The 13,182-nt window shown below is 44.6% G+C and overlaps 1 protein-coding gene across 1 annotated transcript in view; it reads left to right on the top strand.

The window, feature by feature from the left end:
* The window catches only part of LOC134935781 (uncharacterized), an 81,308-nt gene that overhangs the window by 15,918 nt on the left and 52,208 nt on the right, over positions 1-13,182 (top strand). Inside the window, exon 3 of the mRNA XM_063930615.1 lies at positions 12,671-12,797. Coding sequence (XP_063786685.1) covers positions 12,671-12,797 — 127 coding nt within the window. The remainder of the gene's footprint in view (positions 1-12,670; positions 12,798-13,182) is intronic.

Below are 13,182 nucleotides of genomic sequence, written 5' to 3' on the forward strand. Positions count from 1 at the left end.
TCCCGCCGCATACCTGAGTATGTGCAAATCATAGAAATGGACATAAACTTCTTATGTCCATAACTATTCGCACGAGCGATTAATACGCTCCAAACCAACACCGGAATATTGCTAATTAAATACTCTTCCGATGGGTATCAAACACTGCTGTATGACTCCTGTTAGACCCTTCGTGCAATACAAAGAGGGATTCCTCCGCTCAGGGACATTCTATCTAAACCAAACTTACAGAAACTATTGAGGGGAACATGATCTATGAAATACATTAATTGTGAATATTTGTAACGAATGAGTCGCACGCTACGATCACATAAACTCTACCGTAAATGCGCATACTGCGCGTGCGAGTGCACGCTATTGCGGGTATGCGCTTCCACGGGAGAGCGTACGCATGCGCAGCACGGACCAGTGTGCGGTGCAAATATGGCAGTGTGCATTAAGACATTTTTCTGACTTCGACAGTCCACCCTTTGGCAGTCAATAATAACTGCCACAAAACATTTAAGGAGAAAAATGTAAGTCAGGGGTTAATTGATTTCCATGGTTGGGTAGGGGAGGAGAGAGGAGAAGGTGTGAAGAGGGTATGACCTAGTGAGAAAGTAGAAGCATGTGTGTATGAGTCCATGTTTGGGGGGGTCATGTATCATCGTGCCGTACGTGTGGTAAATCAAGCTTCGAGGTATTGCGAAGTATACATTTGAATTCCTTCTTATCCCGTACTAAGGGTCTGTGGATGGGCTGTCAAACTCTACCGAGCTCATTTCGGCTGTGGTTGCAACAAAATGGGGATGCACATTTTAGTTGATGATACATGAATGGGGGAGGTATGTGGTTGCTGATATCTGTGCCTGTATTCCCTATCGACTATGTGTGTCATTACCTGAGGGTTGTAGAGATGAAGATAAAGAACACTTATGGAAAATGCAATGATGTTCTATGTCAGGGAAATGTACATTCGTCGATTGAGGTCTTGATTGGTGTCATTTGCTTGGAGTCTTCTTCTTTGTGCTTTTGCTCATAAATCGTGAGTAAAGCAATCAACGTCCATGGATTTACAAAAAAATGTTGGGCTAGCGTGATTTTAAAGTTCCTAGGGAAACTGGGGTACCCATGGCATTGTCCATCAAAATCTTGTATATCAGGTCGTCTGCTCTTCCTCTTTCCATCTTTCCGTTGTCGGCCCCTTGGCTCATCAAATCCTTCGTCTACGTGGGTCTTTGTACCTCGGAGGAAAACATAGAAATGGGTGAAAGACGGACCGTATACTCATTACATCATTACGTCATGGTTTCTAGCATTGGGTCATAAATCAAATCCAGGTTAATTACAGTTTCCTCACTCCTCAAGCTCATCACTTTCGTACTTTGTTTACACTTCGTCAAAGCCTGCCCGCATCTAAATATCAATCCAATCGATATAACGACACCCAAGATACACAGTAGAAACTTTCCAACATCCATTATGACTCCTTGAGCCCACTCTCCCAAACCGGAGAACCAATTTCGCGGGTTCAACCATGACACCCAACCAGTCAGCTCATTACCTACAGCAACAAGGGTGAGATTGTGTTTTCGACGAAATTCCCATTTTAATTGCAGAATATCATCCATCTTTTGGTCTATGACCTCTACCGGATCCTCGGTACTATTTGTGATGTACGTGCAACACTTTATGCCGTACTGTGTTGCCAATGTAACACAATATCCGCCTGTTACTGCTGTAAGGTAATTAAGAACCATCCTATGCTGAACTAGTTCCGTTTTGTAAGCTTGGAGTTCTCTTCCGGTGTATCTAAACGTGTCATCATACATTTCAGTGATATTATCTAACAAATTGGCGAGTGCGGAAATGTATTTATAATTCATCACTCCTCGAGCGGTACGAGTGAAATCTAACGCTACCAGAACCTGAATCCCGGTGGATTCATGGATAAGATCAGAGGCCGGATGCTCTAACCTTTCTGACAGGTGTCTTTTAACTCGGTGTTCGTAGTGAGTGTGAGTATAAGGAGCTTGGGCACCACGGTGTATGTCTTTCATTTTGTCATGTGTTACAGTCATCACTTCAGGCAATACTCTTCCAATATAACACAATCCTTCAGAGTTTGGGGCAAGCCACTTGTACGCCTTTCTCCCGCATATGAAATATGCATCATCGGGGAGAACATAAGGGACGGAGAAGGACATGACCATGTTACAAACCTTCCAGGTGAAATCTCCTGACCCTAATTCTTCCATCTGTCTAATGCACGTATCAGTTTGTACGATATGTGCACAGTATCCTGGTGATACCTCTCCAACTTTAGTAATCCTATTTCCTAAGGTATATCGATACCGAAAAGATTTTCCTCTACTGGCTATGTGGCGTACGAGCTCTGTATCTGTAGGCATTCTATCTGCTCTGTGTGAAAAGGTCATGGTAAGGTTGCTCCATGACACTTCCCAATTTCCCGGTTTTCTAGGATTGGAGATGTTAAAACATATGAGGGACCTATCCACATGGTATTGGTGGAGCTTCAAACTAGGAGGGCTGGAGATGTTAAACCTCCGGTCCACCGGTCTCCCACCACTTAGCTCAAGTACCTCCCCTAACGTTAAAGGAAATGGTACTAGCCCTGATTTGCTGTGACCCTGAGGTACTTGAGAGCATACCCAACAATCGGTCTTGTTTAATACGTTACCCACTAGAGAGTGATAGTCACTCAATGGATGCCGGTCCATATGGATATTAAAACTAGATTGGCATTTCTTTATGCATCCATCTTCAACCAGATTATCACAAAGCCTACAGATACAATTTTCTTCAGCTAACAATCCATCACAATTTCTTCTATCGGATCGTTTTCTGATACTCGCCTTTGCTTGTTGGATTGGTTGATCTTGGAAAACTACACCTCCATCATCATAATCGGAACCCATTCCAGAACCTCTCTCGACCTCTATGGTACTCTCGCCGGAACAGACTGCTCTGGTCAACATCATGGTCAACATCAAAATCCGGATTACAGTCTCTTGGGGCAAGTCCATCTTTGAGGAGGAAATGGAGAAGAATGAGAAAGGGGAAAAAGAAATATCAAGGGAGAAGGGATGGGAAGTGGAGAAAAACAATAAAAGGGAGTGGGGAGTCGACAGCTGCTTTCGATCTTCAAGGCTCAGGTGCCGCCTCAGTCCTCCTGAAACAGACACTCCAGTGATACAACCTCTACCGTCTGTTCCTTATCACGGGACTTCTCTGGGTCAGCAACCTTTTTGCAGTGGGATGAATGGACCCAAGTCTCTCTCTCAGCAACCTTCAATGCTGTGGTGCTAGTCAATAAGACCTGGTATGGTCCTTCCCATCTATCAATAAGACAACCTGAGCGTAGAAAATTTCGTATCATTACATAATCCCCAGGTTCAATGTCATGACAATTACTATCTGGTAAATCAGGAATCACCAACTTCAGATTATCATTTTGACTCCTCAACTGCTTACTCATGTTAATTAAGTACTTTACAGTTACTTCATTGTTACATTTCAAATCATCCTGAGGGTTAATCATGACGTGCGGTTGTCGACCAAACAGAATTTCAAAAGGAGACAGATTAAGAGGGGACCTGGGAGTGGTTCTGATGCTATACAAAACAATGGGTAAAGCTTCTGGCCACGTCAAACCTGTCTCTGCCATTACTTTACTCAATTTATTTTTAATAGTGCTGTTCACTCTTTCGACCTTCGCGCTCGCCTGTGGACGGTACGGAGTGTGCAGCTTACTATCAATACCCATCAACTTACACATTCCTTGGAAGACATCACCTGTAAAATGGGTACCCCTATCACTTTCAATGATTCTAGGGATACCATATCTACATACAAATTCCTGCACAATTTTCTTAGCTGTAAACATAGCAGTGTTTGTAGCTGCTGGAAAAGCTTCGACCCAATTCGAGAAAACATCTATACAAACAAGTACATACTTCAAATTTCTACATGGGGGTAATTGGATGAAGTCAATTTGTATTACTTGGAAAGGGCCGCCGGCAGGTGGGATATGGGAGGGTTCTGTAGGTATTGCCTTTCCAATATTCTTTCTCAGACAGGTAAGGCATGACATTGCTCTTTTACTAGCATGGGAGGAGAATCCTGGGGCACACCAGTATGCTCTTACCAATTTGCACATCCCCTCCTTGCCTAGATGAGTCAGCCCGTGAGCTGCTTCAGCCAGACATGGAAGGTATGCCCTGGGGGCCACTGGTTTACCATGTCCATCCGTCCAGAGCCCTGAGGACTCCTGGCCATATCCCTTTGCCTTCCAGACTGCTCTCTCCTGAGTGGAACACAAATTCTGCATCTCACACAACTTCTGTGTGTTGATGGTATTGAATACCATCAACTGTGTGGCGTCTGTCTGTATGGGGGTAGCAGCTGCAAGCTTTGCGGCTTCGTCTGCTCGGCTGTTACCAAGGGATACTGGGTCTTGGCTATATGTATGTGCTTTACATTTGATAACAGCCACTCTGTCGGGTTCCTGTATCGCTGTTAGAAGCCTTTTTATATACGCTGCATGCGCTATCGGTGTGCCAGCTGCCGTCATGAAATTTCTGAGCCGCCATAGGGCTCCGAAATCATGGACTACTCCGAACGCGTATCTAGAATCGGTGTAGATATTGGCAGACTTTCCCTTAGCCAATTCACATGCTCTGGTTAGGGCGACCAGTTCAGCAACCTGGGCTGAGTGAGGTGGGCCTAGCGGTTCCGCTTCTATGGTGTCTTGGTCATCTACGACTGCGTATCCAGTACACAAGTCTCCCGAGTCTGACTGTCTGTGACAACTACCGTCCGTGTAGAACGTGAGTTCTGCATCTTCTAGTGGATTGTCACTGATGTCAGGCCTTGCGGTAAAATTTTGGGTCAAATATTCCATACAATCATGTGTATCTTCCTTTGCATTAAATCCTCCTTCCCCATCACTCTCACCTCCCACCCTTTGTGCCTGTCCAGGCACACCTGGGAGAAATGTTGCAGGGTTTAATGCACTGCATCTCCTTATGGTGATGTTTACGGGGGCCATTAATGCCAATTCCCATCTCGTAAACCTGGCTGATGAGACGTGTCTGGTTTGGGCAGAATTCAATAAGGCAGATACTGCATGTGGCGTATGGATTGTGAGGTTGTGGCCTAGCACGACATCTTCGCTTTTCGTCACTAGCAATGCTATCGCCGCAACACTACGCAAGCATGTGGGGAGGGATCGCGCTACCGTGTCTAGCTGCGCGCTGTAGTATGCAATTGGCCTGCTGGCATCACCGTGTTTTTTGTGTTAGTACACCTGCTGCGCACCCAGCACTTTCTGTTCCGTATAGTTCAAAGGGTTTCCCATAGTCTGGCATACCTAGTGCTGGTGCCTGCGTTAGGCATTGCTTGAGTCTTTCAAATGCTGTTTCGGATTCGTCTGTATGCGAAATCCGATCAGGTTTGTTTGAAGAGACCATTTCCTGCAAAGGTAACGCCAATATGGAAAACCCTGGGATCCAATTACGGCAATACCCACACATTCCTAAAAACGTCCTTATCTGTTGCTGGGTTTGTGGCAGTGTCATGTCTCTAATGGCTTGGATTCTATCAGCGGTCAGGTGTCTCAGTCCTTGTGTTAGACAGTGTCCCAAATATTTTACCTTAGTCTGGCATAATTGCAACTTGTCTTTGGAAACCTTGTGACCTGTGTCTGAAAGGTGAAACAGGAGCTGTTTCGTATCTTTCAGGGAAGCTTCCAGTGAATCTGAACACAGCAGTAAATCATCCACATACTGTATCAATACTGATCCACTCTCTGGTTGAAAAGACTGTAAACAATCATGCAAAGCCTGAGAAAATATACTTGGACTATCTATGAAACCTTGGGGTAATCGAGTCCACGTGTATTGGACTCCTCTGTATGTGAATGCAAACAAATATTGGCTGTCAGGGTGCAGAGGTACCGAAAAGAAAGCGGAGCAGAGGTCAATAACAGTGAAAAATTTGGCAGTGGGAGGAATTTGCATTAGGATGACAGCTGGATTAGGCACTACGGGGAACTGACTCTCGACTATTTTGTTAATCCCCCTTAGATCCTGCACTAGCCTGTAACCCCTCCCCCCACTCTTTTTAACAGGGAAGATGGGACTATTTGCTGTGCTGGACGTTCTTACTAGAATGCCCTGTTGTAGCAAGCGCTCTATTACGGGAAAAACTCCTAACTCCACCTCTGGCTTCAGAGGATACTGTGGGATTTTTTGGAGCTATCCTACCATCTTTTACTTGTACTACTACTGGAGCTACGTTTGCCATTAATCCAGTGTCCTGTCCATCTTTTGTCCAAAGTGACTCTGGTATCTGAGATGTCATCTCTTCTACCTGGGATGGGTTCCTATTTGTTATAACGGTGTGTGACATTAATTTTGATGGGGAGTCTAACATGTCTCGTACTTCCTGAGCGTGATTCTCAGGGATGTCCAAGAATACACCTTCAGGAGTACAATAGATGACGCAACCCATTTTACATAGTAAGTCTCTTCCCAGGAGATTGGTTGGTGCCGATGCAGCCAGCAAAAAGGAATGCTTGGTGTGCAAAGGCCCTATTGTAATCTCGGCTGGTTTGCTAACAGGGTAGTGCTGGACTACTCCTGTTACTCCCATGGCTGGAATTGTCCTACCAGTGGTTCTCATGCCCACTGTCGAATTTATCACTGACTTGGCCGCCCCTGTGTCTACAAGAAAGTTTAAAGTTTTACCAGCCACATTGATTGCAATCTCTGGTTCACTTCCAAGACTAGCAATCAATTTAACTGGTTGCAGATTACAGGTATGGCCACACCCCTATTGGGTATGCTGACCTCCCTGAATCCCATTGGCAGCAACTATTTGTGAGGGGGTTAGCTGGGAACTACCAGAGGCATGCCAATCTCTGTTCGGGGGATATCTTTTTGTTTCCCCTGTATGTGGCTCAAAACTCCGCCTCTGTGGACCCTGCTCCCAATGTCGTGTGTTGTGTTGTTGTCTAGGGGGTTGAAAAGATCTTTGTACATTTCTTACTCTACAGTCTCGTGCAAAGTGTCCTGGTTTGTTACAAGAAAAACATGTTATTATACTTGCCTTACCCACAGGATTCGGTGGTACATACGCAGGCTGCCTTGTGGTCAGCGCCTGTATACTTACTGACATCAACTTATCACTTTGCGACTCCCTGTGCCTAGTGATGTTTTTGTCATGATCAACAGCAGCCTCTCTCAATGTGGACACTGACAGACCTCGCCAGCATGGCTGCGTGGTCTGAACCCTAGTCTTTAATGTTTCTTTCAAACCATCCATCAGTACAGACACTGCTACTTCCCGATGGTTTGGGTTGGTCTTTATGTCCTCTATACCAGTGTACTTTGCTATTTCTGTTAGTGCCCGGTGGAAATATTCTGCTGCCGTTTCGGACTCTTTTTGCTTAATGGAAAATATTTTATTCCATTTAACAACGGCTGGGAAATACTCCTTTAGTTGTAAATTTATCCTTTTTACATTATCCTTATTGTATACGTCTGTAAGCGGTACATCTTTATCCAATTGACAGTCAGCTAAAAACTGAGTTGCGTCGACATTGGAAGGTAAACAAGCTCTTAGCAGTACCTGCCAATCCTTGTTGTTGGGCTCTACAGTGTTACCTAAATCCCTGATGTATTTTTGGCTAGCAACTAAGTCTTTCCTGGGGTCAGGAAATTCGGACACTATTGCTCTTATTTCCATTCTGGAAAATGGGGCGTACATGGCAATGTTCCTTAGGGGAGTGGCTCCAGACACATCTGTTTTTCCATTGGGAACTGCTATTACCCTTACAGGAGCAATTCTAACAGCATCTTCCTGTGTAGATTCTACAACTTGTGGTACAATGGTTTCAGTGTAGTGCATGGTGCCGTACTTACCCGTTGACACGACCTCACCTATCCCTCCGCTAGGGGCTTTCACTAATCTCGTGGGTGTCGCTGTGCCTACTGTGGTCTCTGATATGGTGGCCGCAAGAGAGAGAGCTGAAATTGTTGCCGAATCGTCTTCTTGTTCACACTCCTGAGGAAGGTTCAAAACAGGGTACAACTTGCACGGGTTAATACTTGCATGAGTTATTCGGTTAACATCATTTACATTTACAGGGTTACTAAGAGTTTGTGTTTTACAACCCAGTGCGTTTCTCTCCGCAATCAACCTCTCTCCTGCAATGTATGGTGGAGGAGGAGCTGTGGCAATCAGCTTCCTGACCGCCCCAGTTCCCGCCGCCAGAGCCAAACCTCTCTGTATCTCACCTTCCTGGTGCCATAACTGCAAGTAATCATGATGCTGAATTCGTCTCTTTGATGATTTTACGAGACATATCCTCCTCCTTAAATTTTGTAACACATCTGGACTGAAGCTACCTATTCTTGGGAACTTGTCCCTGTCTTGTACAGTCATTCTCTCCCATTCATCACATAAAACCTCTGTGTGACTACCGTATTTTTCACACATAATGTATCTTGCCGACCCGACTGGTCGGTTCTCCGAATCAACCTGAACCTGGGTTGATCGCCCCCTACCTGAGCAACTGGCCCCCATCGTCTGTAGGTGTTGCTTAGTCCTCCTTGGATTTTCTGTATCAAGGTTTTCAGCAAGCCTTTACAGACAACCAAATTACTCCACAGTAGGCCGGCGGTGGCGGTTTACCGAGTACCCCACTCACTCGCCCACCTCGACCAATACGACCTGATCACACCGATATGGTGCTGGCGTACTCGATACAGGGCCCCTATGGAACCTTCAGTTTACTGGAACATATGAGGGTTACCCGCAGGACACTTACTCTTTCCAGTAAAGTTGGGGTTGTTAGATAGTTCCTGAGTGACCAGCGAACTTCCCTTCCAAAAATAAAAAATTACACAAATCACGTCAGAATGTACAAGTAGCGTTTGTGACCACTTTTCTCTAATGGTATGAGGTCAGATTACTAACTACTGCACACAATTACGTGCGGTCCAATCGTTCAGTACGCGAGCACTATTTGTCATGTACTGAAAGATTAATGGAATCGATGTTTCCGGCTGCGATTCCTTCAACCAGAGCTTGTATGGCCTATATGGGTTCTGCACCAACACCCCAGGCGTTGTGCCACTGGACTTTTATAGCGGACCTTTTTACCTTATGACCTCCTGGTCTTGTTACCTTATGGTCCGCTATACTCTAATGCTCAAATATTATTTAACCAGGGATGCCTCCCTAGCCACCGTATATGTCACTTACACGTATGTCCCTTTACGAGTACCCGACTTTCCTTTTGGTTCCACCTTTAAAATTGTATAAACTTTTGTATACAAAACACACTCACTCAACACATGTACACTTTTGTTTCTATATCTATTTCTGCGCAGAAATTGTCTTCAGGCCAAGTGTGTTACCAATTAGGAGCAGGATCTTGTTAAACTAAATTTCAGATTTTCCAAAAATAGATTTGCGTTATTTACCGCTTCGCGTTATTTATCGCTGTGCGTTAATTATCGCTTTGCGCTAAAATCCAACTTTATCACAACTTGAGCTACGTGGGCGTAACCAGACGCTACGTTGCGTAATGTACGCTGCGTGCGTCTGCCTTTTGGATTGCGTACGCTAGTCTTTGTTAGCGACACGTGTACGCAATGCAAAGGATCCACCGTAACACAATATATATTTTATCAATGTAGATGATCCCTGATCATCTACCGCAATCCACACTGCACACTGGCTGCCTCGTCTCTCGGACAAGCCGTGTGTTGTTCTATACTTTAACTATTACCTCTATTATTAAATAACAGCAAATCTCCTTTTAGCCCTTTCTATCAACTATAAAAATGTGGCAAACAGGAATAGTGATATACGAAAAATGAAATACACAAGTGAAAAGAAATGCAGGTATATATGCGTGCGTATGCAAGACAAAAGAAAAAAATAAACAGTTTTAAAAAGACACAAGCGTTTTGTTCTTACTTCCGGTTACCGGGTTCCTTCAGCACTCTTTACCTAAGCGAAGCAGACGCTTATCCCGTCAGCAACTGCGAGACAACCTCCCACCCTTTTGCTGGGGGATAAAGTCTGCTGATCTACCTAGTGCAGATGTGAAAAGGACCGGGCGAGCCCGCAATTGACAATGCTAAATTCCTTTGTCGTATAACCAACCCTTATGAAGCTAAGAACACTGTACGCTGTTTACTTAAGAAGTACCGTAATGGTACGCTATCTGCGTAGCGATCGCTCAGCCGTAGGCGAGACGCTCAAGCGTCACGTTCGCTCGCGGCCCAGTGATCACAGGACACGTTATTGGTTAAGTCTAGGGGAAAGATTCGCTGTTACGTAGTGTACGCTAGAGACCACGAGGAGGTCACCAGCGATGCAGACGCTTACAACACTTTACCTTGATATTAAACCTTATACCAATGAAACACACAGAATACCTTAATGTGAGTACAGGGTGTAAATGCAACCTTGTGTAACCTGACTACCTACAAAGCTGTTTGAGCGTCACCGACGCTCAAATGAACACTTAACACTATAGTAAATACACAAATACTGATTTAGGGTTCCAAAGCCTATTATCTGTATTATATCTAGTATACTTGTAAAAGAGTAACACAGTACAAATGATACACTACAATATAACAAAGACTTCCTAACCAAACACCTAACTAAGGGATAAACTACAATACTATCCTGGTCTAACACAATACAATACAATACTATCAAGTTTAGTCTAGGGGAGATATGAGAGAAAAGAGAAAATAGAGAGAGAGAGAGATAGACACAGAGAGAGAGAGAGGAATTGGCTCACAGAAAGACAATGATTACGGAGAGAACTTACGCACAAAGGGTATGATCGCCAGCGCCTCGATATCCAGCTCCCGATTATCAGCAGATAACCGTTGATGAGAGAGTGAGAGCTGGATGTGGTCGGTCTGCCTATTTATGCCCCACACACAATGCAATCTCCTAGTCCCTACAATCCTACAGTTTATTGGACACAGGAATTCGGCCCTGTACTGTAACCAAAGGTCATAGGTTGATTCATACAGGTGGGCTGTGCTGATTTCCAACAGCTCAGGTGGGTGGGGAACTGGGTTTCCCGCCGCATACCTGAGTATGTGCAAATCATAGAAATGGACATAAACTTCTTATGTCCATAACTATTCGCACGAGCGATTAATACGCTCCAAACCAACACCGGAATATTGCTAATTAAATACTCTTCCGATGGGTATCAAACACTGCTGTATGACTCCTGTTAGACCCTTCGTGCAATACAAAGAGGGATTCCTCCGCTCAGGGACATTCTATCTAAACCAAACTTACAGAAACTATTGAGGGGAACATGATCTATGAAATACATTAATTGTGAATATTTGTAACGAATGAGTCGCACGCTACGATCACATAAACTCTACCGTAAATGCGCATACTGCGCGTGCGAGTGCACGCTATTGCGGGTATGCGCTTCCACGGGAGAGCGTACGCATGCGCAGCACGGACCAGTGTGCGGTGCAAATATGGCAGTGTGCATTAAGACATTTTTCTGACTTCGACACTACTGTGTGGTATTATGTGAATAACAGACACTACTGTGTGGTATTATGTGAATAACAGACACTACTGTGTGGTATTATGTGAATAACAGACACTACTGTGTGGTATTATGTGAATAACAGACACTACTGTGTGGTATTATGTGAATAACAGACACTACTGTGTGGTATTATGTGAATAACAGACACTACTGTGTGGTATTATGTGAATAACAGACACTACTGTGTGGTGTTATGTGAATAACAGACACTACTGTGTGGTGTAGTGTGACTAACAGACACTATTGTGCTGTGTAGTGTGAATTGGTATTATTCTGTGACCGTGTCCCTTCCCAATGAAGCCATTTCTATATTTTTTTGGCATGAGCCTTTGGCGTGCACTGTCCCTATTTTTAATACTGGGAGGGGGGTGGGGTATGTATGGTGACGGGGCGCCAAAAGAAACTTTTGACCTGAGCTTCACAAGGTCTAGAACCGTCCCTGACTGGTATCCACAGGTCCTCATTGCAATATTACACCCAGCCCGCCACTGGCAATATATGACAATAAATGCCACAGTGGCGTTGCTTCTCACCCAAGTGTTAAATACATCCCCAATAATATTACTCTCAACTCAGGGCCATCTTACCAGCATAGTAGGCCCTGGCCAAGCAATGCACTAAGGCCCCTACACACCCATTCACGGGAACCAATAGAAAACAATTATTTTATCTGCTATGGTACCCCCTAATGCATCCAGGTGATGCTTAATATTTGTGGGTAGCCCCTGAAAATGGCTGTTACCTGGGTCATCCCGCAAATATTTTATGCCCTTTAATACGTTAAGCATCTCTTGATGACATGCTGGGATTTGTAGTCCAACAATGACGGGAAAAGCACAAGTTGCTTAGTTTTTTCAAGGAGATCCTTAATTGGACCTTTTTTTGGAAATATCCTGTGTAATCTCCTGTACAGGTCTCTGTCCCTGTGCGGCTGAATTCCTCTGTACAGTACGATGCGGTTGCAGGGTGTTGTGTCCGCGCTGGCGAGTGCTGAGTACATTGATAAATATGATGCTATGACTCTTCTGGTGTTACATGTTGCTGTGATTTCAGAGACACCACGCAGGACACTTTGAACATGTCGCTCATATGAAAGTGTTTGACAACAAGTCCCCGACATTCCGGATTCCAGCCAAGATCTGCATTGTGAAACCGGTCGCTGAAGACGCAGATTCCTCAGGTAATGAAACACCTCTCCGCAACGTTCTGTGCTGGTCAGGGAGTGCGGGAGTCCAGTACATCCAAAATGGCTTCGTTTTGTGACAAGTGGCCTTAACAGCTCTTTGCTGCTTCACATTATGGCCTAATGTTACTTTCCCATATTCTCCTAAGATACCACTACAAACACTACTGGGATTCCTATAGATCAGCCGAGGACAGCACCACACTGTCATCACATTGGCGGTCAGAATTTCACAGAAAATAAGTGACTAAAATTGTGGGAGCCTAGGATTGTGCGAAGGTTTGACAAACTGTTTAGCTTTGACATTTCACCCCATGCATACACTAGGTGTATAAGGAGCATACATACACTAGGGGGTAAATTTACTAAGACGGGAGTTCTA

The sequence above is a fragment of the Pseudophryne corroboree genome, chromosome 6 (genome assembly GCF_028390025.1).
Source record: "Pseudophryne corroboree isolate aPseCor3 chromosome 6, aPseCor3.hap2, whole genome shotgun sequence".
Lineage (NCBI taxonomy): Eukaryota > Metazoa > Chordata > Amphibia > Anura > Myobatrachidae > Pseudophryne > Pseudophryne corroboree.